The sequence below is a fragment of the Paroedura picta genome, chromosome 2 (genome assembly GCF_049243985.1).
Source record: "Paroedura picta isolate Pp20150507F chromosome 2, Ppicta_v3.0, whole genome shotgun sequence".
NCBI classification, from domain to species: domain Eukaryota; kingdom Metazoa; phylum Chordata; class Lepidosauria; order Squamata; family Gekkonidae; genus Paroedura; species Paroedura picta.
The window spans coordinates 184,808,091-184,834,283 of record NC_135370.1 but is presented as its reverse complement, the minus strand read 5'-3'; the positions used below and the strand labels follow the sequence as shown (position 1 = coordinate 184,834,283).

The 26,193-nt window shown below is 51.5% G+C and overlaps 1 protein-coding gene and 1 non-coding gene across 2 annotated transcripts; both read left to right on the top strand.

Annotated features, from left to right (window-relative positions):
* Positions 1 to 2,554: 2,554 nt before the first annotated feature.
* On the top strand, positions 2,555 to 25,993 carry PRPF39 (pre-mRNA processing factor 39). The gene is made up of 14 exons (XM_077324146.1): positions 2,555 to 2,688; positions 4,138 to 4,510; positions 7,179 to 7,304; positions 7,930 to 8,048; positions 10,970 to 11,137; positions 12,849 to 13,017; positions 14,544 to 14,651; positions 19,743 to 19,907; positions 20,235 to 20,361; positions 22,102 to 22,370; positions 23,662 to 23,846; positions 24,175 to 24,249; positions 25,328 to 25,448; positions 25,698 to 25,993. The coding sequence occupies exons 2-14, from the start codon at positions 4,175 to 4,177 to the stop codon at positions 25,752 to 25,754; spliced, it is 2,025 nt and encodes a 674-aa protein (XP_077180261.1). The 5' UTR covers positions 2,555 to 2,688; positions 4,138 to 4,174; the 3' UTR covers positions 25,755 to 25,993.
* Positions 22,427 to 22,511, top strand: LOC143831059 (small nucleolar RNA SNORD127). Its single transcript, XR_013228693.1, has one exon. It is a non-coding gene; the product is annotated as a small nucleolar RNA SNORD127 (small nucleolar RNA).
* Positions 25,994 to 26,193: the final 200 nt, after the last annotated feature.

Here is a 26,193-nt window from a genome sequence, read left to right as displayed (position 1 = left end):
GCGTCTGTTCACAGCTCGAGATGTGCAGACAGAGGACACATGTCCGGCAGAAAGCGACTCCTGTGGAAGGCTAAAGCCAAAAGGGGCAGAGCAGGATTACAGCAGAACATCAAAAGTACTGGCTACTGGGGAATTATGCAATTTATTCCCACTTATTTATATCTACCTTTCTCCCCAGCGGGGGCCCCAAAACAGCTTACATTGTTCTCCTTTGGCTTATCCTCACGACAGCCCTGCGAGGTAGGTTAGAACGGAGAGTGCTTGACTGGCCCAGGAAGCTGCCATGGCAGAACGGAGATGGAACCTGGGGTTACTCAGGCCCTAGCCCAACGCTTTAACCCCCACACCACACTGGCCCTCCTAAGGCTAGCCGGAGAGGCCTTGCAAACTCGATGCCAAGGGAGACGGCAGCCGAAAAATCAGGAGGGGAAAAAAGAATCTGCCCAATGGCTCAATCAAATAATATTAGAACTACAAGAGTCTGTTATCTCTTTTATTATAATTTCTACCTGGACTCAGCCAAAATGGTATCTAGATGGTTTTTCCGTTTTTTAATTCAATATCTTTCTTCAGTGAAAGCGATCTCAGTGTATTCTATTGTTTATCTTTCTTAAAAGTATCATTAACCACATTATACTTCCCTAACCCTAATTATACTTCAAGAAAGATAAGCAAAAGGACAGAATACATTGGGATCGCTTTGAATTTAGTAAGACTACTCTGTGGAGGGCTCATTTCTGCCACTGATCAGAGATATTGAAATGAAAACGGAAAAACCATCTAGACACCGTTTGGGCTAAGTCCGGGTGGAAATTATAATAAAGAGACAACAGAGACTCTTGTATTTCGAATATTATTTGATTAAGCCATTGGACAGATTCTTTTTTCTCTTGTTTGCGTTACTGGGACTGTCTACTTCCTTTTTGCAGAAAAATCAGGAGGCAGCTGAGAAGGGCAGCCAGAGAGGAGGGAGGGAGAGAAGCTGCTTGGGCGTCAGGATGTGCTGCTGGCAACTCACCTACGTTGTGCCCATGAAAGCAGCTGCCTGAAGTTCAGGGATGTTAAAATGAAGAGCAACACAGGCTGAACCTGCATGGAGAAGGGGGTGGACTAGATGGCCTGTAGGAGCCTTTCAGATCGATGGGTCTAGGAACATCATCCATCTGTCTCATGCTCAATAATCACAGTGATGTGAGGACACAGGATCTTTTACATTCCAGTAATGAACTAAACAGGGAGAAGGTTGAGCAAAGTTTGTGTCCGGTGGGGCCTTGAAGACCAACATATTAAGCTTTTGTGGACCCACATTCCTTTGAACTGCAGGGTTAGAGGAGAGATTTACTGATGCCACAGATGGACACAAAGATAAGTCTTCTCCAAATCCAGCCTGAACACTTTCCTAGAAGCTGAACCAAATTTGAGTCCAATAAGGCATTTTTAAGACCAACAAAGGTTTATTCTAGGTGCGAGCTTTCATGTGCATGCAAGCTGCCTTAGACAACAGAACAGGGATCATCAGAGTGCAGATATAAGGAGTGAGTAAGCAGGAAACTAGTAAACAGCATCATGAAGATATCCAACATATATGCAGCACTGTCCTTTGGTTTCTGTTGCCATTCACAAAAACATATAAGGGGAATAAAAATGTTAAGGTTAGTGATTACCGGCAGACGTTTTCCCGGTGGGGAACAAGTAATTAAGAGAGCCCCATGGCTAGTCCTGCTGCTTCAGATCAGCAAAGCAACACAGTCCTGCTTGGGTGGAGAAGAATGAAGCCTAGGGACAGCTTCCCACTTAATTACTCTCAGCTTCCCCAGTTGAGAATGCCTCTGCCCTTTAACCTTGAATCCTGACATTATTCCCTTGACTGTTTCCCCACCTAGAGTTGAACTCAAGCGAACGACTACCTGATAAACTTAGCTTGTTAATCCTGTACCTAGTAAAGATCTCCAGGACATGGAGTACTAATCCATAACCCAGTCTCTACTCAGCTTGCCTTGTAAGGTACATTTCATTGTCTGATGAAGTGCCTGCACAAATGCTTACGCCCTGAATACAACTGTTATTATTTTCCTATTTGTTTTTATGTTGTTACCCGCCCTGAGCATTGGAAGGGCGGGATGCAAATACCTGAATAGAACCCTAGAGCTGGAAGGGGTCAGCGGGGTCATCTAGTCCAACCCCGCGCACAATCCAGCAACTCACAACTACCCCTTTTATAGTAACCCGCCGCGAGCCGGCTGATCTGGGAGGGGCAGGCAATCCATCATCAATCAAATAATAATTAAAACAAGGGCGGTTCCCTTGGGGGCTCCTGCCGGCCCTTCTGCTGCTCCGCTCGAGCAGAGCCTCCCCAGCCCGAGGCACTACACCCGACTCCCGCGAGGCCAGGAAGCCCCGCCCCTCTCCAGGCCCCCCCGGGAGGCTGGCATCCGCCCCGCCCTCGGCCCAACCCACGTGGGCAGGAGAGGGGCGCGCGGGCCGCGCCGACAGGGCGCATGCGCCTTCCCAGGTCCCCTCCGGCCGCGGGTAGCGGAGCGGCTCGTGCGCCTGCGCGGCCTCCGTCTGCGCAGGTCAGGTGAGGGCCGAGGGCGGGCCTGTGCCTGGCGCGCCTGCGCAGTGGGTCTTAGGGCGAGCGGGAGCTGCGTCGTCTGTGGCGGAGGGCCCATGGCCGAGCGGGCGCCTCAGGTGAGGGCGGCTGGTGAGGGGGGGGGCAGGTGAGGGGCGGGGGCGAGAGTGAGGGGACCCCCCTCGGGAAGGGGGCGGGGTGGGGCGGGAGGGAAGAGCCCCCTCAGGAGACCCCCAGGCCGCGCGCCCGCCCCGCCCTTGCCCTGGGCCTGCGCAGGGGGAGGGGGAGGGGAGCCCCCTTGGCCCCGCCCCGTCCTGGCTCCGCCCCCTCATTGGCCCGTGGGGGGGGGCGGCTGGGTCCGTCTCGGCCGCGGCAGGAGAAAGAGCGGCGTCCGGGAGGCCCCGGAGGAGCACGAGGGGCGCATGCGCACCACAACAGACCCCCCCCCCTCCTGAGAGGGAGGCGGAGGGAGCTCGGGCAGAACTGACTACTCAGTGAGAACCGCTCTAGCAGGACTGTGTCTGGCCCACAGTCACCGAGCGGGCTGCATGCGGAAGAGGAGCCGAGAATCAAACGGGGCTCTCCGGATTAGGAGCCGCAGCCCTTAAGGCCTGTGCCAAGCTGGCCGAGGGTTTCAGAAACACGGTTGGATATGAAAATCAACAGGATCGGGTCCTCTTTGGGGAGAAGCTCTGGGAGCCTGCCGCGGAGGGGCTGCCCTACATGTCAAAGGGGGTATAGAGTCAAATATGCTACATGCCCCAGCAGGGGAGGGATGGGTGGAGACACTGAAGCCTGGGAGAGGTTGAAAAGGGGGAGTGTGCTCTCCAAACACTTGAGTCTGGCAGGACCCTCAGCTGTTCCAGGAGCTCCTTCCACCAGGTTGGGGCCAGGACCAAAAGGGCCCTGGCCCTGGTCGAGGCCAGGCGAACATCCCAGGGGCCTGGGACAACCAGTAAATTCATAACTGCAGAGCAAAGGGATCTGCGGGGGGGCATAATCAACCAAGCGGTCCCTCAGGTAAGTAGCGTATGGCCTTAAAGGTCAATACCAAAACCTTGAACTTGAGCCAGAAACAGACTGGTAACCAGTGCAGATGACGAAGCACCCGCTGGATATGGGCCCTCCAAGATGTCCCAGTGAGGACTTGCAGTCGCATTTTGCATCCATTGCAGTTTCTGGGTCAGACAAGTGAATTACAGAAGTCTAGTCTGGAAGCGACCAGCGCATGGATCACTATGGCCAAGTGTTCTGAGGACAGGTAGGGCCCTAGTAGATGGCGAAGAGGGAAAAAAGCTGTCAGCTACCTTCACATTGTTTGAGTAAGATTTATGATTCAAGTTGTACAAATGAGATCCCTGGATGCAGGACAGGTAGATGGCTTTAGATGTTTGGTATCCAAGCTTATATACCTGACCCTCCATACGCACAGTGATGTGCAGGGTGGCTTGGGGCAAGTCCCTTTTATTCATTTTTTTGTTTCCCCAAGCTCCTTGTCCACCTGAGTCCGGAGGTCTTGTGTTCGGCATTCCCTCCTGGCCGTTGTTAATGCTCCTCTACTTCCACAGGCTATTTTCTAACTGCACGAGAGCCCCTTCCGTCGCTATGCAGAGTGAGGATCATCCGGAGGACGAGAGCCACGGGAAAAGCGACAGCATGGGCAAGACCACGGACGTCAACAGTGAGCAGCTGGCTGACTTCAGCACAGAAATCATGAGCGTCACGGAGATGGAGCAGTCCCCTGACAACTCCCCGGGGGCCCCTGCCCAGGAGGAGAAACCCCAGGAGAGTGAAATGGCCGACGTGGAGGCTGCCAAGACGCCGGAGCCGGAGCTGGAGACCTCGTTCCCTGCTGAGTTCGAGAAGTTCTGGAAGGTCGTTGAGACAAACCCACAGGACTTCACAGGCTGGGTCTACCTCCTGCAATACGTAGAACAAGAGGTGAGTGGCTCTGGAGTCCTCCCTCTTGTGCTGAGCTCTGTTGCCTGCTGCTTGGCTATTTTTATCCCGACCTTTGTCATTCTCTCCCTTTCGAACCACAAAAATCACAGGGAAGACAACCAGCAGTTTCTTTTTAAGAAGTCTCCTCCCCCACCCTCCCCTGGACTTAAAATACAGAATGTTAAATTTTGGTTAAACTGTTGTTGTTGTTATGTGCGAAGTCGTGTCCGACCCATCGCGACCCCATGGACAATGATCCTCCAGGCCTTCCTGTCCTCTACCATTCCCCGGAGTCCATTTAAGTTTGCAATTTAATTGTCCATTTAAGTTTGGTTAAACTAACCGCCATTAAACGCTTTTTGGAAGGTGATTTAATTTGGGGTGGGGGGTGCTGGACCATGAAGGGAAGAAGCATAGTCTTCGGAAGTTCGCACTGGAGAGGCCTCTCATCCTGGGGGGTCCTTGCTGTTGTGGCAAAGTGTCATGTCCAAAGTGCAGTGAAAAGGCCGCTCTCTGCAGGCTGCCAGTCCTGCATGGCTGCTGATTCAAGGTTTGCCCACGGCTGGTGAGGATGAAGCCCCCACAGCTCTTCCCGTCCTGTTTTCCCTCTCCATCTATTCACCTGTATCTAGAAGTCTATACCAGGAGTAGTCAAACTGCGGCCCTCCAGATGCTGGCAGAGGCTCATGGGAATAGTAGTCCATGGACATCTGGAGGGCTGCAGGTTGACTCCCCCAGGTTTAGACTATAGGAAGAGGATGGAAAGGGAGATGTCAGCTGTAGGGACCGGATTTTATGCTTAAAGCAGGCAGTGACAACGTGTCTGCTGCTGAGCGGGGCTTCCTGTGTTCATTTGTGGCCGCTCACACACAGCTGAGAGGAAACACTGGCTGCCACTGTGATGGGTCATGGAACCTGAAAAGCTATTGATGGAGGTGAGGTCCACACAACATTAATGAAGCATTGCTCTCTGGTACTCCTGACTTCCCTGGGGTAGGCCAGTAGGTCTAGGAGGCACATCAAGTGCACAATTTCTCTGGCAGGAATTTTTTGTCTTCTTTCTCCTGCTTGGTGAGTTCCAGTAGCTGCCTGTGTCATCACAGAGCGTTTAAGGCAATGGGATTTACATTTAACGGTGTAATGTGATATTGAATGAATGAATGAAATGTTTTGTATTTCTCTAGTGTTTCAAAATGTCAATTTTTCATTCTTTTTTCATCATTAGCACCAATGACATATAGAATACCCTGATTGCCTGTGCTTTTCTTCTAAAACATTCATTACATGGTTTCTGTTGCTGTTTTTGTAGAGGTTAAAGTGTTAGATCTAAGTTCAAATCGCCACTTTGCCACATAAGCCGTTGAGGTGACCTTTGGCCAGTCACTCTTTCTCAGCCTATCTTAACTCACAGGGTTGTTGTGAAGATAAAATTGAGGAGAGGAGAGGGATGTGAGCTGCTTTGGGGAGAAAGGCCGGGTATTAATGAAGTACCTTGGCCGGTCACTTCCTTTCAGCCCAACGTTCCCTTTGTGGTCATTGAGAGGATAAATTGGAGGAGGGGTGAGCAGGGGCCATATGCTGTTTTGCATTCTCATTGGGAGAAAAGCAAGAGTAGGAATGTCTTCTAAATAATTGGTTAATTGGGGAGTGGGTGCAGAGTCCACGTCTTCAGCTGTATTTTTAGCGGATGTTTGCCTGTGAGGTCTGTAGAACGGGCGGAAGCCCGCCTGTCCTAGGCAGAGAAACGCATCCCAGTGAGTCCAGCTTGCTCTGAAACTTGTTTGGGACCTGCAGGCTGGTAACTCCAGCCCCGTTGCTCACCTCTTGAGCTGCATGCAGAGCCCTCCCGCATTAGCTCCTCCCGCTGTCCATGGAGGGATGGTGCTGAGCCGTGACCTGCTCTTTTGCCTCTATTTATTTTCAAATTTATATGCCACCCTTCCCTCGGGGCAGCTTATGGTAGATAAGTGATAAAACATTTAAAAATAACCAGGTTTACACTGCTCTCTCTCTCTCTCTCTCTCTCTCTCTCTCTCTCTCTCTCTCTCTCTCTCTCTCTCTCTCTCTCTGGTAGGTAAAATGCTTTGATGTTGTTAGACTTTGTGCGTGTACAGGTGTTTGCTGTTTATGTAGAGACACCAGCTAGGCCTGGTGGAACAGATTTGTTTTGCAGGCCCCATAGAACAGTTTGAAGTCTCTCAGGGCCTTCATCTCTCTGAGGAAAGTGTTGCACTGGGGTGGCGTCTGGGCTGAAAAAGCTCTGACTGGCTGAGGCCATTTTGATTTCTCTGGGGATCTGGAGCAGGTTTTGTGTGCTTGACTGCAAATTTCTTTGGGGGGTGTAGATCTTTACAAATAAATACACACACATGCAAACACACAAAATCCTGTGGACAAAACCTTAGGTAAAAAACGTTGTGTTGGTATGCATTGCCTAGCCCTCATCCAGTGCAGGAAAAGAGGCCTTGTGCTCTTTCCTTTGAGTTGTTTTTTGTTGTTGTGGACTGGTGGTGCAGCCCGTGCAGACTTAATCATCAGTCAGTGCCCCTCTTGCAGCGGGTCTCCTGTAGACTGGTTCCAAGGTAAGCCAAAGTATCCGCTAGCTTTTCTTTTGAGAGCCCTTGGCAAAGTCCAAGCTTGGTGACATTGGGCCGTCTCTCCCTCCCAGAACCACCTGCTGGCTGCCAGGAAAGCCTTTGACAGTTTTTTCTCGCACTACCCGTATTGCTACGGCTACTGGAAAAAATATGCGGACCTTGAAAAGCGGCACGCCAACATGAAGCAGTCGGATGAGGTAAGTAGCAGCAGCTGTTTCCTCTTGGTCCAACGAGGCGACCGACAGGCAGCCCGCTCCTGACCATTCCTGCCAGCTTTTGGCCACCCACGCAGGGCTTTCTGTCGGCCTCCGGAGCTAATGTCTTCTCTCTTTGTTGGCAGGTGCGTTAACCCTCTGCTACAGTTTGTCAGGCTCTGTAGCACAAGCGCCTGCATTACCCTGCAGCTTAACAAGTAGGGCAGGGCTTTTCTGTCCCGTTATATATACATTTATTATTTCTCAAAATTCAAGCACTGTGGTTGGTTTGCTGGTCACCATTGCTACATCTTATTGCATTTTTGGTCAGACGCTGTCATTGGTGCTCTAAAGGGTCTGTGCCCTATGGTCTGTACCCCAAAGCCCGCCCACACAGCCTGGTCAGACGCAGGGACCCCGCTGCGCTTTGAAGATCAAGACTCCGCCCGTGGAGATCAGAACATTGCCATGTTCTAGCCAACCTCCACCCAAATGGTAATGGTAGATTATTTAAACAAAATTCCAGTACCTTAGTATTTCTTAAGGTTCACCGGATAACGGAATGTTGCCACTCTCTTGGGACCTCCGTGACGACCCCAAAGTCAGCTGGCGGGTGTTCTCTTTGTAGGTGTACCGGAGAGGGCTCCAGGCGATCCCTCTCAGCGTTGACCTCTGGATCCATTACATAAACTTCCTCAAGGATACTCTGGATGCCAGTGATGCTGAAACCGTTGGGAACATTCGGGGGTAAGTCAGTCGTTGCTGCGAGCTCAGTTGGAGGGAGCTGGATTCCAGTTCAGGAGCATTTCTGAGATCCGCAAGATTTGGGGGGAGGGAATGCCAAAGCTCCCTTCGTCAGATACAAGTAGGAATGGATGTCCCTGGGTCCTTTTATCCCAGTCTGAATGGCGAGAAGGAGCAGATAATGGAGTTGGGACACTAAGGGACAATCCAAAATGTAAATAGTTTAGGGGCATGTGAAATGGGAGAAGTCCCTTGTCCTCATTAAGTCCTGGCAGGGCGTGTGCATCCGTTGTTGTGTTGTGGGCTCAGCACAGTCTCATGAAGAAGCAGTTCTAGTTGAACAGACTGGTAGAGTCTGCATGACCTGGATTCGCATCTCAGTCAGTTCTTTACGCTCACTGGCAGTGGTCTCGGCTAATTCCCTCGTGAATTCTCTTCCTGTTTTGGGAAACACTGAAACTTGTTATCAGGCAGAAGAATATATAAATGTGGTTTGTATCAAATACGTTTTAACATGCTATACATAGTAATTAACAGTGGAAAGTTCCAGGCTCCACAGAGGAGATCTTTTATGGCCTGTCTGTCCTCTCAACAAAGAGGTGTCCAAGTAGGACAGCCATTCGTACCTCCCCTCCCAAGGTGTTTAGTAGGTAAGCTCTTCACTAGTTGCATGTAGGCTGCCCAACTGTAAAAAAATTGCTTAATCGATTCATCGCCTGAGTCCAATCAATTATATTGTACTCAGCTACAAAGGCAGCATTGAGCGTCCCCTCCGTCATGAGAGAGGAATGCTTAAATTAAGTATTTCCATTCATTGTGAGGGGACATCTGATACTTTTTCACTCATCTGGAAATCCGAAACATAGAAAATTGCTTGAAAAGTGACACCTCTTAGAGGTACTAAGGGACCAATTATGGTTGAAAGGTGATCAATAAATGTACTAAATAGATAACCTATTCCAGTATTAAATGAAAACCAAAATGGCTTCAAAATTTCAAAACCCGTCCATACTGTCGGACATTCTGATTTCTGACATCCCTTGAGGATGACTCCAGCAGCAGCGGAGTTGTCCTGGTGAAGTGAAGGCAGATGTTCTCATCTTGCAATGTTCCTATCTCCCCCCCCCCCAATAATTTAGCATTGTGTAATTTTGTGACGTTTATTTACTCTTGATGACAACAGCCGTCTCGTGGCAGTTCACAAAATATAAAATCAATAAAATCATAGTACAACCCATAAAACCCCATAACACACAATTACAATAAGATGGCGGCATAACTTCTCTTAATTCTCCCAATCTCAGTTCTGCTGTTCCAGCCCTAGGACTTACACAGGTGGTCCTAGATGATATAAAACCAGGGAATCTGATCGTAATGCATATAGTAGGGCGGGACCCACAGGTAATAACTCCGGTCACCCCCCCACCACCACTTCAACAAAACACCTGGCGGAAGAGCTCCAAATTACAGGCCCTGTGGAACCGGATAGCTCCATCAGGGCCCTCAGCTCTTCTGGGGGCTCATTCCACCAGGTTGGGGCCAGGGCCAGGCGAATATCCCATGGGCCCGGGACAACCAGCAAATTAATACCCACAGAGCGAAGAGCCCTGTGGGGGGCATAAACAGATAATCGAATGCTGGCAGGGGCTCATGGGAATTGTAGTCCATGGACATCTGGAGGGCCGCAGTTTGACTACCCCTGAGATAAGCGGTCCCTCAGATAGGCAGGACCCAGGCCACATATAGCCTTGAAGGTCAAAAACCAAACCTTGAACTTGATCCAGAAGCAAACCAGTAATCATTGCAGCTGCCACAGCACCGGCTGGACATGGGCCTCCAAGATGACTGAGTGAGGACTTGTATAGCTGCATTTTGTACCAGTTACAATTTCCGGGTCAAAGACGAAGGTAGGCCTGCATAGAGCGGGTTACAGCCCAAAGCCTCAGACCAGCTGGGCTAGAGGGCGCATAAAAAGCGTGCGGGAGGGTATCGCCCTCTGGGGTACTCCACATGGGAACACAAAGGGTTTAGACCACTCCCCCCCACTGCAACCCTCTGAGTCTGGTTCCAGAGAAAGGAGATCAGCCGTTTCAGTGCAGTCCCATTAATCCTGGCCCTGGTGAGGCGGTGGGCCAACAACTTGTGGTCGACCACATCAGATGCGACCGACAGATCATAAAGTACGAGGATGGCCAAACTGCCTCAGTCTAGCTGGCACCGGATATCCATTCGGGCGACCAGCGCAGTGTCCACCTCGTGGCCAGGACGAAAGCCAAACTGGTATGGATCTAGGGCCAGAGTGTCCTCCAAAAATGCCAGGAGCCGGCCGGCCGCAGCCTGCAGCTTCTTAGGGGAGGGGCCGTGGCTGAGTGTTCGAGTGTCTGCTTGGTATGCAGAGGATCCCTGGCTCGATCCCCGGCATCTCCAGATGAAAGGATCCGTTTAGCAGGTGGTGTGAAAGCCCTCTGCCTGAGACCCGGGAGACCTGCCGCTTGCCTGGGTAGACAATACCGACTGTGATCGTCTGATTCAGTAGAAGGCGGCTTCATGTGTTCTTTCCGATGTGATCAGCCTTAAGGATAGTCCCAGAAGGTAGCGGTGCCTGTCTTCAGTAGAACAGGTAGACTGGAGCCCACTGGCACCTCAGAGACAAAAGAGACTTGGGGGGAGGGGGATGTAAGTTTTGGAGAGTCACAGCTCACTTGCACCCTCAACATCTTGTTGGTCTCCAAAGCGTTGGCTGGTCTGAATCTAATGAGTCCCAGTAAAAAGGAGTCCTGCTTAAGCTGCTGTGGTGTGCCTTGATGGGTGGTGCGACTTGGCTGTGCCTTGCTTTGAGGGAGAAGGCGCCCAGGAGGAGCTTCTGGGCGGGGTCCTGAACTGAGAAACCGTTTCCGTGATCACCTCCGTTATTTATGTCCCAGGACCTATGAGCATGCCGTCTTAGCCTCAGGAACAGATTTCCGCTCTGATAAACTCTGGGAGATGTATGTCAACTGGGAAAATGAGCAGGGGAACCTGAAGGCTGTGACAGCCGTCTTTGAACGCATTCTAGGGATTCCAACTCAGCTTTACAGTCATCATTTCCAAAGGTAAGAGGACCACCAGCAGTCTGCCAGTTTTGTTGTTGAGGGCCACAGCAGTGAGCTGCAGTTTTCTAGTAAAGACTCTGACCAGGCCCTCCCTCCCTCCCTCCCTCCCTCCTTCCTTCCTTCCTTCCTTCCTTCCTTCCTTCCTTCCTTCCTTCCTTCCTTCCTTCCTTCCTTCCTTCCTTCCTTCCCTCCCTCCCCCCCTCCCCCTTCCTTCCTCCCTCCCTCCCTCCTTCCTTCCTTCCCTCCCTCCCCCCCTCCCCCTTCCTTCCTCCCTCCCTCCCTCCTTCCTTTCTTGCTTCCTCCCTCCCTCCCTCCCTCCCTCCACACCTGACTTTGGACACAGCCCTCAGTTGTATTCAGTGATTCGTTAATAAAATATGGTGATGAGCCCTTGCCAGTGACGGCCCTTGTGTGCTGTGACTGCATTTCCAGGCTTGTCTGGATAGGAAAGTGGCATGACAATAGAAAGAGCCTCTCCCCAATCCTGCGCCGTGAGCATCCCGGGAAGTTCCCTTTCACCACCTCTTTGGAACTCCTCTGAGGGCCCTGCTCCTACAGCTTCCCTTGAGTGGCTTATTCTGTCATAAGACCGCTCTGGAGTAATTTTTGCTGGGTAAGAACAGTAAATTTATGGTTTTTGCCAGGTTTGAGATATATTTGTACAAACTCGTCAGCACAATCGTTGCTGTTCACGTTCAGCCTTGACGTAAGCGTTTAAATTCAGGTGCTCTCAGGGCACGGAAGGCCATTGTGTTCATTACCTTGATGCTGTGTGTAAGGAGGCTTTCAGTTCACCCGGGGTTTAGATCTGGGGAATGCTGGCTGATTTCCCAACTGAGTGGCTGAGGTGGATCCCAGTCCAAGCTAAATTTTGAAAATGGAACTTGCAAATAGGTCTTAGGGGTCTTCAGTTCCAGGTCAAAAGACTGTCATTGTCACATTTTTGTTGTTGCTTATTGGCCTTATCTCTGACGTTTGGCCTCAACCAGGGCCATGGCATTCCAGTCCCGGCCTCTACTCGGTTAATAGGCTCCCAGAGAAGCTCTTCCACCAAGCCTTTGGTTGGAGCCAGTGATCCTATAACATCCTGCCCCCCCCCCCCAAATAAAAGACACCCCCTGGAGCCACCCAGCCTGGGAAGAGTTATTGGCAGTGTCTAGTTTCTGGCTGGCGATGACAAAAAATGACATTGCTGTGATGCTGTTTATGCATTAATAGGTTTTAAAATCTGTTGTAATACTATTGTTAATGTTCAGTGTTTTCCTGTTAATTGTTTGTATTGATAAATTATGCATGCACACTGCCCTCAGCTGGTCCCAGAAGGGCAGCTTAGAAGTTGAATAAATATTATAATAAAAGTCAAGATGAGAAGGGCTGTTGAATTCCCGTAAGAATCACGAGAATCCATGTGAAACAGGAGGGAAATGGCTGTTGAAAGGGGGCCGTTGTGTCCATGATATGCAGCTGAGCTGGGTTGTGAGCTTGCTGAAGTGGAACATCCGTGCTGCTCTGAAAACAGCAGCTTCTGAGGCGAGTTCATCAAGTATGTCTTCCGTTCACTGAACCGCATTCAGAGTGCTGCAGGTGGCGATTCTTGGACTCCTCCAGAGATGTCTGGCTAATGTGGTTTGTTTGCCATGATGTATTCCGGCAAGGACTTACTGCCAGTGTGGCGGTTTCCTCTCTCCCCTTCCCTCTCGCGGCATTGCAGGTTCAAAGAACACGTCCAGAACAACCTGCCCCGGGACATCCTGACCACTGAGCAGTTTGTTCAGCTGCGTCGGGAACTGGCGTCTTCTGCCAACAGCCACAGCGGGGAGGATCCGCCCCCTGGAGATGACCTCCCTTCTGGGACGGAAGATATCACAGACCCCGCTAAGGTACGCTTGAACACCTGTCCTCTCCGGCTCTCAGAACACGGTGGCGATGGCGTGGATTGAGCCACCTGCAGAAAGGACGTTTTCTGTGACCGGGGCTCATTGAGATGATGGTGATGATGATTAAATTTGTTACTTGCCTCTCCCCGAAGTCTCGAGGCGAGTAACAACAATAAAACCCCCGTACATTAAAATGTTCAGGAGACTGGTGTTATCTAGAAATGTCAATGTTTCTGCCCTGGCTCTTGTGTTTCAGGGTTTGCCAACAGCTGCTTCTTGCAGTCTGAGTGTAAAACCGCTCACTGCTTTGTCCCTCAGAGTCACCCTCTCTTGACTTCCCTGTAATTTTAATGGGTGTCACTGAAATTACATTTGATGACCACAATCCACTGTAAAAATTTACCGAGGATTTGGATCAGGGTCAGAAGATGCCATAGAAGCAGGTGTGCACCTGATCTTTGGGAGATCTCTTGATAAAATGTGGAGATTTAGGTCCAGATGAGTGGGAGGGGCAGGGAACCATGGGGGGAGATTGGCCAGTGTTAAGTGAAGTCTCACTGCTTGTCAAGGGCCACTGGTGGGCTAGTGGCTTGGACCCTATCTTGTCTCGTGATGGGAAGGCATGGGAAAAATAGAGAAGAAACACATGAGGTGTTCCTGAGGAGCTTTTTTCAGTTTTTCCCTCGAAAATTTGGGAGAGCATTGGGGGAGAAAGGCCTGTGAAATGTTTTCCAGCAATTAAAAAGCATCTGTATCATGGATGCTTCAGGCTGACCCTGCAGAGCGTCAGTAGATGCGTAGAACATTCTCACAACTTCTTCTTCCCCTTAAAGGTAAATTATTTGGGCAACAACTGATGTGCTTTGTATTTAATGATAATCCATTGTTAAAACACTCCAGTGTGATAAAGATGAACTTGATATCCAGATACCCCCTCTTGCACGTTGTGACCATGCAGGAGTCTGAATGATACACTTTGTTTTGTTTATTACAGACTTTGCGTTCCGCCTCAGTCTAATTTCTTCCTACCTCTCAAAGGGCAAACAATTAAGATCTGTGTGTTGGGGTAGCGGAGAGTCTAGCAGCTTTCAACTCTGCCTCACGTCCTGGGCACCCCTACAATTTTTCCTATAGGGACCAAGGACAGTAATACTTTTAAATCCCCCAAGTAAGCTAAAAAGTACTGTTTTGGATGCCCACTAACGTATAAATTATGCATGTTACACACAATCAGTAAAAGGAGTTTCAGAGGAAAATATGTGTTTATTTCAGAGTCCCCCCAAGTTTGCAGTCTCCCCCGCCCCAGTGCTGTTTCTACTCCGTCTTCAGAACTTTTCAAAGGTTTCTTCCTTTAGGGTTGGCAGTCTACTGGCAGCTGCTCTCCGGGGACCTCACCTGGAGGCGATACGCCAGCGGCTTTTGCACAGAGGCTGCCGGTATCGGAGGGCGCAGTCAGAGTTGTGGTGCCTGACGGAGGCTTCATCTCCATCGGGATCTAATGACTGGTTTTCCCTTTTGTGTCCTGGCAGTTAATCACTGAAATAGAAAACATGCGCCACAGAATCATTGAGATTCACCAGGAAATGTTCAATCACAACGAGCATGAAGTGAGCAAGCGGTGGACCTTCGAAGAAGGGGTGAGTGCCCTTAAGTCTCCTTTCCAAAGGCAGCGGAAGGTGGCTGCAAGCAGTTCTCATCATTGGCCTGAGCTTCTGGCTTTGCTTACGGGAACCGGCTGGGCACCACCTGGTGCTTCCGCTAGAATCTGCCCCTGCCGCATGGAAGGTGCCTCAGATCTGGGTCCTCAACTAGTGCCTCATATCATGAACATGGAACTCATGTAGCTGTGGCATTGCTGATTGCAATGGACTGGTGATCTTACGTATGCATAAAATAAGCGTCTGTTCCATACAGTTGGGATGATGATGATGATATGAAGATGATAAGAAGTTTATAGACTCAAGTATCATTATGCTACATAACGTTCAAGGGGGTGGCAGGTTGCAGTGGATGATCAATACGGGTGTGAGTGCCCCTCATTGTGTGGGGGGTGGGACTTAGATGACCCAGGAGGTCCCTTCCACCTCTTTTTATTCTTTGATTTGATGAGTCTAGTTCAGCAGTGGAAGGGGCTGCCTAAGGAGGTGGGGAGCTCCCCCTCACTGGCCGTCTTCAAGCAGCGGCTGGACAGATCCTTCTCCTGGATGCTGGAGGCTGATCCTGCACTGAGCAGAGGGTAGGACTAGATGGCCTGCATGGCCCCTTCCCACTCTAGGAGTCTAGTTCAGCAGTGGAAGGGGCTGCCTCAGGAGGTGGGGAGCTCCCCCTCACTGGCCGTCTCAAAGCAGCGGCTGGACAGATCCCCTGGATGCTTGAGGCTGATCCTGCACTGAGCAGGGGAGGGGACTAGATGGCCTGCATGGCCCCTTCCCACTCTAGGATTATAATTCAGCCGTGGAAGGGGCTTCCTAAGGAGGTGGGGAGCTCCCCCTCACTGGCCGTGTTCAAGCAGCGGCTGGACAGATCCTTCTCCTGGATGCTGGAGGCTGATCCTGCACTGAGCAGGGGGTGGGACTAGATGGCCTGCATGGCCCCTTCCCACTCTAGGATTCTAGGAGTCTAGTTCAGCAGTGGAAGGGGCTGCCTAAGGAGGTGGGGAGCTCCCCCTCACTGGCCGTCTTCAAGCAGCGGCTGGACAGATCCTTCTCCTGGATGCTGGAGGCTGATCCTGCACTGAGCAGGGGGTGGGACTAGATGGCCTGCATGGCCCCTTCCCACTCTAGGATTCTCTGAGTCTAGTTCAGCAGTGGAAGGGGCTGCCTAAGGAGGTGGGGAGCTCCCCCTCACTGGCCGTCTTCAAGCAGCGGCTGGACAGATCTTTCTCCTGGATGCTTGAGGCTGATCCTGCATTGAGCAGGGGGTGGACTGGATGGCCTGCATGGCCCCTTCCCATTCTAGGATTCTAGGAGTCTAGTTCAGCAGTGGAAGGGGCTGCCTAGGGAGGTGGGGGGCTCCCCCTCACTGGCCGCCTTCAAGCAGCGGCTGGACAGATCCTTCTCCTGGATGCTGGAGGCTGATCCTGCCCTGAGCAGGGGGTGGGACTAGATGGCCTGCATGGCCCCTTCCCACTCTAGGATTCTATGAGTCTAGTTCAGCAGTGGAAGGGGCTGCCTAAGGAGGTGGGGGGCTCCCCCTCACTGGCCGCCTTCAAGCAGCGGCTGGACAGATCCTTCTCCTGGATGCTGGAGGCTGATCCTGCCCTGAGCAGGGGGTGGGACTAGATGGCCTGCATGGCCCCTTCCCACTCTAGGATTCTGTGAGTCTAGTTCAGCAGTGGAAGGGACAGAGGTTGGGTGGGTGAAGGTAAGAGATTGGCATGTCTGACACACACACACCTTTATGGCAGCATAAAGCACATCCAGTTTGCCAAGGGACAGAAGCATCCCTGAAAGCCATGCCCTTAGTCTGCCTGAGGCCAATCAGAAGCAACCCTGTCTGTTCCTTTCTCCTTTTTGAGCTCAAATGTAGTGCAACTTGCATACATGGAGAATGGAAATATTCTTCCCAGAGTCTCATTGCCAGATCGGACCCTGCGAACCGAGCTCACAGAGTGGCACTCCCTTGCTGTTTCCTCTGCCTCCCTTCTGGCCTCCTCAGAGTCCTGCCCTGTGGTGGGGTGGGGGGCTGCAGAAGGTCTGCTGTGGGATGGAGAAACTGGCAGAAATCTCACACAGGCAGATGCAGAATAACACCTCAGGGCCAATTCGCCCCTTCCAGTGTGTGGCCAGGGGTCAGCTCTTGACAGCAGGCGGGGCTAGGTCAGTGGTGCTCCTTCAGTGAGTGTTGATCCTGTGGCTGGTCTGTCTCTGAAAGCAGCATTAGCAGCAGCAGGCGTGTCACAGGCTGCCTTGCTCCCTGTGAGGGGTACCGTGTCCAGAGCATGCGGCCCCTCTAGTGGTCTCCAGCAGCAGTGTCGTGCCTTGCTGGTTCCCATCTTCTTGAGTCTCGTGAATATATCCTGTGGCCGTTCAGGTCATGCAGACTGGAAATTCCAGTCCTGTTTCGCACAGCGCCTCCTGGTGGTGGGGCTTGGCTCTGGCTGTCTGGCCTTAGAGGCCGCTTTGCAGCTGAGCAAGGCCAGCTGCAGGTGGATGCTGAACTGAGTGAAGTCGGCAGAGATGGAGGACAGCGCTGAGTCACTCGGGTGTGTATCCAGACCCTTTTGTACTCTTGTTGTCTGCCGTAGTCTGATTATTTTAATTAATGCTGTTCTGCTGGGTATTGGTAGTGCTTGGGCTGGTTGCTGAAGGGGCACTGCCAAGAGACTTAAACCTCCCCTTGTGTGGTGTGAGGGAGTCGCCTGGCATCCAGTTGCCAGAAACCCACTTCTCCCATTATCAGTATAATTATTTGTTTTGCTGCAAGCTGTCTCAAGGCAGCAGCTAAAATATTACCAGATGGAACACAAATAGTTATTATTTGGAAGATTTCTGTGCCTGCCCCTCCCGGCATAGCTGGCTCAGAGCAGTTTACAGCATTTAAAATCACAGAAATTCAGAATATCTGTCATCATAATAGCCAACCCATAACGTCTGTTCTTGCGTTCTAGTATCCTGCCCGGGAATCACTTCCCATATTCAGAGTATGTAGATGTTGTATCTTGATCGGCCCCAATCAAACGCCTGGCGGAAGAGCTCTGTCTTGCAGGCCCTGTGGAATTGAGCTCTGTGCCTGCGTCTGTACGCCTGCTGGCGCTCAACCCTAGTTTCAACAGGGCCCTCTGCTCTTTTGGGAGCTCATTCCACCCTGTAGGGTTGAGACAGAAGAGATCTGGCCCTGGTTGCGATCAAAATGAAAGGCAGGCCACATAGTGCAAAGTCAACGGAAGAGCTCTGGTTTGCAGGCCCTGCAGAACTCAGAACAGTCCCACCGGGCCCATAGACCATCTGACAGCTGATTCCATGGGGCCACCACAAAGAAGACCCTTGTCCTGGTTGAGGCCGGGTGAACATTTTGGGGCCAGGCACTGCGAGCAGGTTATGGATTGAAGAACACACATTTTGGGGGAGAACGTGTCAGAAGAGGTGGTCCACTAGGTGTGAAGCTGCCGGAGCTATAAGGACGCCATGAAGTGTTGGTGTGTTTCATCTCACCCTGCCGTTCCTCTCTTTTCCTTTAAGGTGTTCAGGGCCGTGTATCAGGCATTTAAGGAAAGGCAGAGAGTTTGGTTTCCCTGAAAGGAAAAAAAGAGCTTTGGCCTAACATTGAGTGGACGTGGTATGGGTAATACTGACTCGTATTTTTTTGACATAAGAAGCCATAAGGGCATAAAAGAAGCCATGCAGGATCAGGCCAATCCAGCCCAATGCTCTTTTGTCAAAATCCCAGGGCTCATCGTGTCCCGTGACACGTGGATACTCAGCAGTGGGGAGTGAGCCTAGTGAGAGGTTGGTAACGTAGCGAAACGGATTGTTTGCCAGGGTTTTAAGAACTCAAGGCAGACAACAGGAGTTTAGTAAAAATAATAGCAGTCTTCATTAGAAGGAAAATAATAAAAATATATCTAGCACGCTAGCAAGCAGTCGTATAGGGAAGGATAGAGTGGGAAGAGTACAGTTAGTGTTCCTGTAGAGTGGAGAGTCAGAGATCAGCGACATGAGCCAGCGTGACGGGAGGAGTCACTCGGAGTGGCTGTGTACAGCCACTGCTTATATATGTTTTTTGGGAGGGGGCTACGTGATGTGGCCGAGGGGAGCACAGGATGGAATTTTCCATGGGGCAGGATGTTGGGCAAGGCCTGGCCCAGTCCGGAGAAGGGTGCTGATGGGCCTAGACAAAGGAGTGAATGGGTCTAAGGAAAGGAGCCCTCCTGTCTCAATGGGTCTAGCTGCTGAGGCTGGGGAAGAGACTTCCCCTGGCAGAGGGGCCAAGGCGAGTCCTGTTTGCAAGACCAAGATGTTTGCCTTTGGGCAAACAGGATGGAGCCAAGCCACTGAATCAGCAATGCAATGGGGTGGGGGAGAAGGGGGAGGAGAGCAATGCCTGTGTCAGGCAGAGGCTGCCCTTCTGAACCTGGGGCTAAGAAATGGAGTCTGGCCTGGCTCTGGCCCAAGCATAGCCTTACTAAGGGGTGCCACTGTGAGTGGAAGACAGAATGCCATTCTGAGAGGCAGGGGTCCTGCCATAAACAATCAGGAGGTCCACCAGGATCAGAATTCTAGAAGCCCCCCCTCCCCCTCCAGCACCAAGAAAACAGGGAGCCCCTGCCCCAGACAGAGTGCTCCATCTATTCCTTCTGCCTAATAGCCATGCATGAATGAAGCTCTGCTCCAGATGTTTCTCCAGGCCCCTCTCAGCTGTCTACGCAGTGAATGTCATGTATTTGTTTGGGTGAGCGGCATTAATGATCAGAAGCGCAGTTTTCCACTCAGATACTGACCGGGACCGACAAGACTGGGCCAGCCTGGGCCGTCAAGTGCAGAGCGGAGGGCTAGGCCTCGGTTCCGAATCCTCTCATTTTCCAAGTGCCCCTGAGGTAGGGAGACCTTTTGGGGATTGTGAGCCTCTCCGGAGAGGGGGCGGCAAAGAAATGTGACAATCACAAGCAACTAGCCTAGGCCTGGAGATGCAGTTGCCAGTTCTGTAACACCCTTGCGTAGATCTGTGTTGTGTTACGGTGTGTTGTTACACTGCCGCGCTCGAGTTCTGACTGCGTGCGTCCCTTCCAGATCAAGCGGCCCTATTTCCACGTGAAGCCCCTGGAGAAAACGCAGCTCAAGAACTGGAAGGAGTACCTGGACTTTGAGATCGAGAACGGGACTCACGAGCGCGTGGTGGTCCTTTTTGAGCGATGCGTGATCTCCTGCGCCCTCTACGAGGAGTTCTGGATCAAGGTGCGAGGCCTCGAGGCTCCCGAGCGCCGCTTTCCCTTTGGCCGACATGGCTGACCAGCGACTAACCTTCTGTACTCTTGTTTGAATGTTGTTCATGTGTAACAACTATATCTGTTGCATTAGGAGATGGTCTGCTTGCAACCAGATTTGACAGCTGCATATGCCAACTTCGTTGCCTCTCTTCGTCCTTCCTTACAGAAACTAGTCTAATGGTTCAATAAAGGTGCTGAGTGGGTTTAAACACAAGAATTTTATAGTTCTCTCAAGTATTCAGCAGCCCGGAGGAAGCTGTGAATTATTCAGTCTGTGCTCTGTCTTCAAATGCAGTATGCCAAGTACATGGAGAACCACAGCATCGAAGGGGTGCGGCACGTCTACAGCCGGGCTTGCACGATACACCTGTCCAAGAAGCCCATGGTGCACTTGCTCTGGGCGGCTTTCGAAGAGCAGCAAGGTGAGCAGGGGGCGGAGGGGGGGGAGCCTGGGGCCAAAAGAACGGCACTGTTCAGTGAGGCGGTATGATTGTCGTGAGAGCATTGGAGGCCATGGAGTCTTCAGTGCCCAGGCAGAGGGGGGAACTGGCTGTTAAATCCCAAATACTGAACACAGCTATGTTCTAAAGGGACACCATGGCGAGATGGGCGAGGCGTTTATTGTTAAGAGCCTTTGTATTTCCGCAGGGCCTGTAAAACAGAGCCCTTCTGCCGGGTCTTTGGTTGAGGATCGAGGGACCCCTCTACGACTCAAGATTCTATGCCGAATAGGAGATTTAGAGAAAGATTATAATTATCATTATTATTATTATCATTATTATTATTATCATTAGATTTATTCCTTGACTGACTACCCCTAGAGAGTTTCTTCCCCCCCCCAAAGCACCAGGGGTGGGGTGGGGGGCAGTTGTTGCTTTTCTTTTGCTCTACGCCGGGGTGTTGTTTAATATGGATCATTGGATTTTTAATGGTTCTGTATTGGGGGTTTTATTGTTATTATAACTGGCCGTAGGACGTTTATCAAGAGTGGTGGGTAATTAATCCAATAAATAAATAAGATTAAGGGCAGCTGTCAGCCCCCAAGAGTCAGGTTCAAGAATAGAAGCACCTGATTGATTATGTTTTAATTCTATTTCTTAGCCTCTGCTCCCAGAATTACCGTATATACTCGCATATAAGATGAGTTTTTCAGCCCTTTTTTTAAGCTGAAAAAGTCCCCCTTGGTTTATTCTTGCCTGAAGAAGCAGAGGCAGGAACAACAGAGAGGCAGCAAGCCTGGGAGGGAAAGAGCAGTCTCCACCTCCCCCGCCTTAATGAGGCTAGCACATCTTGCAGGAAGCTCTGAAGCCTCTGTCTCAGAGGGAGAGCAGAGAGCAGAAGGAGGAAGGAATAAAGGCAAGAGGGATCAGAGGAAAAGAGGAGGGAGAAGGAGGGTGTGGGAAGAAAAGGGGGGAAATCCTGCCCAAAACGGGGGAGGGGAGGAAAGGAGAAAAAGCCACTATCCAAACACCACCCTCGGCTTATATGTGAGTCATTAAGTTTTTCCAGCATTTTGTGGTGTGATTGGGTGCCTCGGCTTATATGCGAGTATATACGGTATATGTATTTTTTCCACCGAATCGGGGTGCACGGGGCAGTGAATGTCAAAATATTTAAAAGTATAAGAATTCATTGTCAACTCAGACATAAATAGCATGCCCTTTCCCAGAAGATGACAACCTCTTTGTTTCGTGTCTCATACTCCCCCCCCCCCCACAGACACACACTGTGATTGGCCCTCCTAGTGTTGTTTATGTATTTGTAATTTAATTATTTTATAACTTTTTAACTGTATGTTTAGTTGCTCAGATGTGTTTCAGTGGTTGTTATGTTTTCCTGCTTCTGGACTCTGATCGGACAGAAAAATGCCTTGAAAATGTTTGTGCACCAAAGAAGGCCTTTGCCAAGCTTCCCTCCTTCAGACCGAGAGCACTCATTCTGGAGACCTGTTCAGAGAGGGCAGGGAGGGAGGGAGGGGCACCATATCTAGTGAGGACACCCACCCACAAAGCGTTGCATTCAGCGGTTTTAAGATATTAAAGATGTGGCCTGTGGTTTAGCCCCCACCGCTAAGCTTGGCCTGTGGAAGCCCCACTCTGAACTCCAGCCACTTCTGTGTTGCTGCCAGAAAACTGACCATTTGCTCTCTGTCGTGCTTCCAGGGAATATCAACGAAGCCAGAAGAATCCTGAAGATTTTTGAGGAGAACGTTTCTGGCCTGGCCATGATCCGCTTGCGCAGAGTGAGCTTGGAGCGCCGACACGGGAACCTGGAAGAGGCAGAGCACCTCCTGCAGGAGGCGGTGAGGAACTCTAAGTCGAGCTACGAGGCGTCCTTCTTCGCGGTGAAGCTCGCTCGGCACCTGTTCAAAGTCCAGAAGTCCCTCCTGAAGGCCCGTAAAGTGCTCCTGGAGGCCATCGACAGAGACAGGGTACGTACCTTCCGGCAGATTGGCCGGACGCCCCCCACGGCATCTTTGGGGCTGGCAGGCAACCGTGATGACCTTTCCTTGCCTCTGCAATGCACCTAGTTGTGACGTGGAGACGCCAGTCCCTCTAAACTGATGTTGCCTGCCTGGCTTGCATTCCCAAGGTAGCCCTGGATGTGGCCCCCACCCCCCTGAGGCAGAACCCTCTTTGCACGGCGACCGTCTTTGCAAGGGAGAGGGGACCTGGTCCTGGTCTCACGCAGCCGCCTCTGGCCTTAATTGCGCCCTCAGAATAGCCAAATGGCTGACCAGTCTCCGGGGAGTCTGAAATGCTCCCAACATGGTCCATGCTGAACATTGTCCAGGATGCCGAACATGCGGAAAACACCAGCGCCTGTTCTCTTGCAGCAGCTTCCATAAGGAAGCCTCTTCAAACCGTTTCGGTTGTTTTTGTTATTTGTTTGGAGAGCAGTTTGAAGTTTTAGGGAGAGAAAAATCTTGAGGACAAAGTGATATGGCCTTTGTAATTATGGAGAATTATTATGCCATAATGGTGCCCCCCCCAAACAAAAAAAAGTGTCCACCTACTGGAATGGCTTCTCAAGTCCAGAGCTGTAGATATATTCTGATGAAAACGAGGGCATTGGTGGTGGTGGGGGGGGATTTGTCATGATACCAACTTGCTGGGTGCTTTTTCCTCACTCTCAAGGGGTGTCTCACGCATCTGGACTCTCCTGCTCTTCTCTTGGGGAAGGCATTGCTAGTCCTGAGTGCGTGTGTGCCTTCTCATCTTGCTTCCGGCAGGTTTTGCAGTCGGGGTGCGGGTGCTAATTCAGCCCTGATCCAAGCAGTGCTAACTGGGTGGGTGGGCATGGGGCAGTCCCAGGGAAGACCGATTCTCCCCCACCCCCACCCCAATTCCTTGCTGCCCTCGTGCTTCTCTTTCTGGAGGCAGTGGTTGGTGGGCACCCAGAGGAGCCGGGTGATTTTGGTTTCTTGGTTTTACTTTAATGGTGTGGGGAGGGAGTCAACCTTGCCGGCCAGTTCTTTGCACGGGACGGAAGAGATGCCTGTGGTAGCCGCCGGGAAGGTGGCCAGTTCCAGGCTGCCCTTCCGGATTGTGTGGTATCCTGCAGCATGGGCCGTGTTTGGAGCAGGCTCAGATCCTGCAGGGCTGCTTTGCCAGCCAGTCTGCTGCTCGTGTGAGCAGGGCCTTCTGGGCTAGTGGTGCCTTGTTCTCGAGAGCCCCGCGCAGTCCAAATCTCTCTCTCTCTCTCTCTCTCTCTGGGCTCAGGACAACCCCAAATTGTATCTGAACTTGTTGGAAATGGAGTACAACGGAGACCTCAAGCAAAACGAAGAGCACATCATCGCCTGCTTTGACAAAGCCATCAGCGGGACTCTGCCCATCAAGATGAGGATCTTGTTTTCTCAACGGAAAGTGGAGTTCCTGGAAGATTTCGGCCTGGATGTGAACAAGTGAGGCTTCTTCCTGAGCTTATCCTGGCAGTGGTGGCATAATTAGATGGAAAGGGAGGTCACAGAGACCGTTTGGGGGGCCTGGAGGAGGAGAACGCTGCTTCATTGGGGGAAGCGAATCAGATTTGGTTTGTTCGCTTCAGTAGGTGGCTCCTCTACTGGGGTGATTATTTATCCTCCCAGCGTTGGCCAGGAATGCCTGCTGTGCAATCCCAGGGGACTTCTGGCAGTGTGGGGGGGGGGGGAGCCAGCAAGAGAGGCCTGTGACAGAAGCCCCCTAAGGTCTAATCTGGGCATTATGCTTTCTGTTTCCCCCCACTTTGGACAGGCTTTTGGGTGCCTACGAAGAGCATCAGTCCCTTCTGAAGGAACAGGAGACTTTGAAAAGGAAAGCTGAAAACGGGTATGAACGGGCGGTTGGGCTGCATCACTTCAGACTGCATGGGAAGGACTCCCTGCAGCCAGGACCAGGAGCATACCTGTGTTCTCTGCTTGGAGCCAGCCTGCCTCACTGGGACAGGGTGCAGCTAGCACGGTGTCAGGGCCAGGAGCAGTGGTGTATAATCCAGAGAAGGGGGCTTGATTCGCCACTCCTCCTCCCCCACCTGCCTCTCAGGGTGTCTGCTGCTGGGAGAGGAAGGGAAGGAGATTGTAAGCTACTTTGGGTAGTGAAAAGTGGGGCATAAAAAAGCAGCTCTTCATATCAGAGATTTTGTTGCCTGGAAAGAACAGCAGAGAACCCCTCTGGGTGCCCATTGGGAAGGGAGGCTGTGAAGTACATAAATAAAATAGAGGGGTGGGCGGGCTGAGGTGAGCCTTCTTCCTGCAGTCTGATGGGTCCATTCCGGCTTGGAACTGGAAAGAGCCTTTCTTTCTCTCTCTCCCCGCCCCCCCCCCCAAATGATCTTTCTAAGTTCTTTGAGAATCCAGCTAAGTGCTTGAGAGCCTCTTGCTGAGAAACAGCAGCTCTATAAATGCCAAGCTGAAATGTTCTCTGAAGCTTTTTGTGGTTACACGTTCCCCTCCTGTCCTCGTCTTTGCTTCCACGCTGTCACAGTGGCTGTCAGGGGGTGGGCCTGGCTCCCCTCCCAAAAGAGCCCGCCACGGACTGTCTCCCTGCTGTTTCCAAGGGGGCCAGGCTCAGATAGTCTGCTTTGTGTTGCTGTATGTATGCCCATTGCAGCCCCTGGGAAGCGGCTGCTTGAGAAGACCCGAGGGTGGCTTGCACCCCGAGCCCCCCCCCCCCCCCCACAGACTCCCAGGCTACACGGGTGCTTGGACCTGCGAAGGATTGGGCTCAGCTGAGCAGAAAGGCTCTCCTGAGAAAAGTCCACCCTGCAGTAATGCCAGAGAGAACCCCGACTGAATGCTATGGATGTTTCCATCTCCCCAAGGGCCTGCAGGGCTTTGAGAGCCAGCCTCTTGGGCATGCTGTGCAGCAAGCGGGCTCTGATCCCAGCCCTGCACATTTAATTTTGCAGGTGTGAGGAGCTGGATGAGAAGAGAAGCCACATTGATGAGGCAGCCCTGGCTGCAGGGCAGATGACGGACGGAGACCTGCAAGCCAGCCAGGCAGCCTACAATTATAACGCTTGGTACCAGGTGAGTGGGCACCTTGGCCAGCTGCTCCCTGATGGGTCGGTCTGAGCATCGTGGCCTGGTGGTGGGGAGCCAGCTGACCCACGCAGACAAGTCCCTCTGCCAGAGCATGGGGGGGGGGGAAGGGGGTATTAAGGATTGCATGGGGGGGGGGGAGCATCTGTGCCTTCTGGAAGAGCAGCTTCCAGCTTTGGCACACCAATGTTGTGGCGAACCCTTTGCTAATATTTTCTTTCTCCCCCCTCTGTCTAGTACAACTACCCAAATGCATGGAATTATGGACAATATTATCAGTCCTCTTCAACCTGAGAAGAAGAACGGAGTGTCGGAGGAAATGGGCCATGGAAGTAATTTTTTTAAAAAAAAACACAAAAACAAAAAATAAGGGATGTGAACAAAACTTTCTCGTGATCCTTCCGTCTCCCTTGCATGTGCAATGAGCTGATGTTCACAGGGTACACGTGGCAAAACTGTGTGTTAATTGGTATCTTGCTGTACACTTCGTTTACCAGAACCTCAACCATTCCCTACCCCCCCCCCCCCACAAAGTTACCAAGAAATTTATCCAGAGAAATATGCTCAGTTAGTGTCCTGTGGGGAATTTTCAGCAGCTAGTCCGTGGCATTTTCCCCATAAAGCCCTGGCCAACATTTACCCCCCTGTGGATGGGGAGGGAAGGAGGCTCTCCTTGTAAGTCTGCACACACTTCCTCCCCCGTGCTCGGTTGGCTCCTTCAGTTTACAGGAGC

Excerpts from the sequence above, each read along its gene's own strand:
- PRPF39 (XM_077324146.1), top strand. The coding sequence starts at position 4,175 with ATGCAGAGTGAGGATCATCCGGAGGACGAGAGCCACGGGAAAAGCGAC. Across the intron at positions 7,305-7,929 it reads ACATGAAGCAGTCGGATGAG|GTGTACCGGAGAGGGCTCCA; the intron begins GTAAGTAGCAGC and ends TTCTCTTTGTAG. Across the intron at positions 8,049-10,969 it reads ACCGTTGGGAACATTCGGGG|GACCTATGAGCATGCCGTCT; the intron begins GTAAGTCAGTCG and ends TTTATGTCCCAG.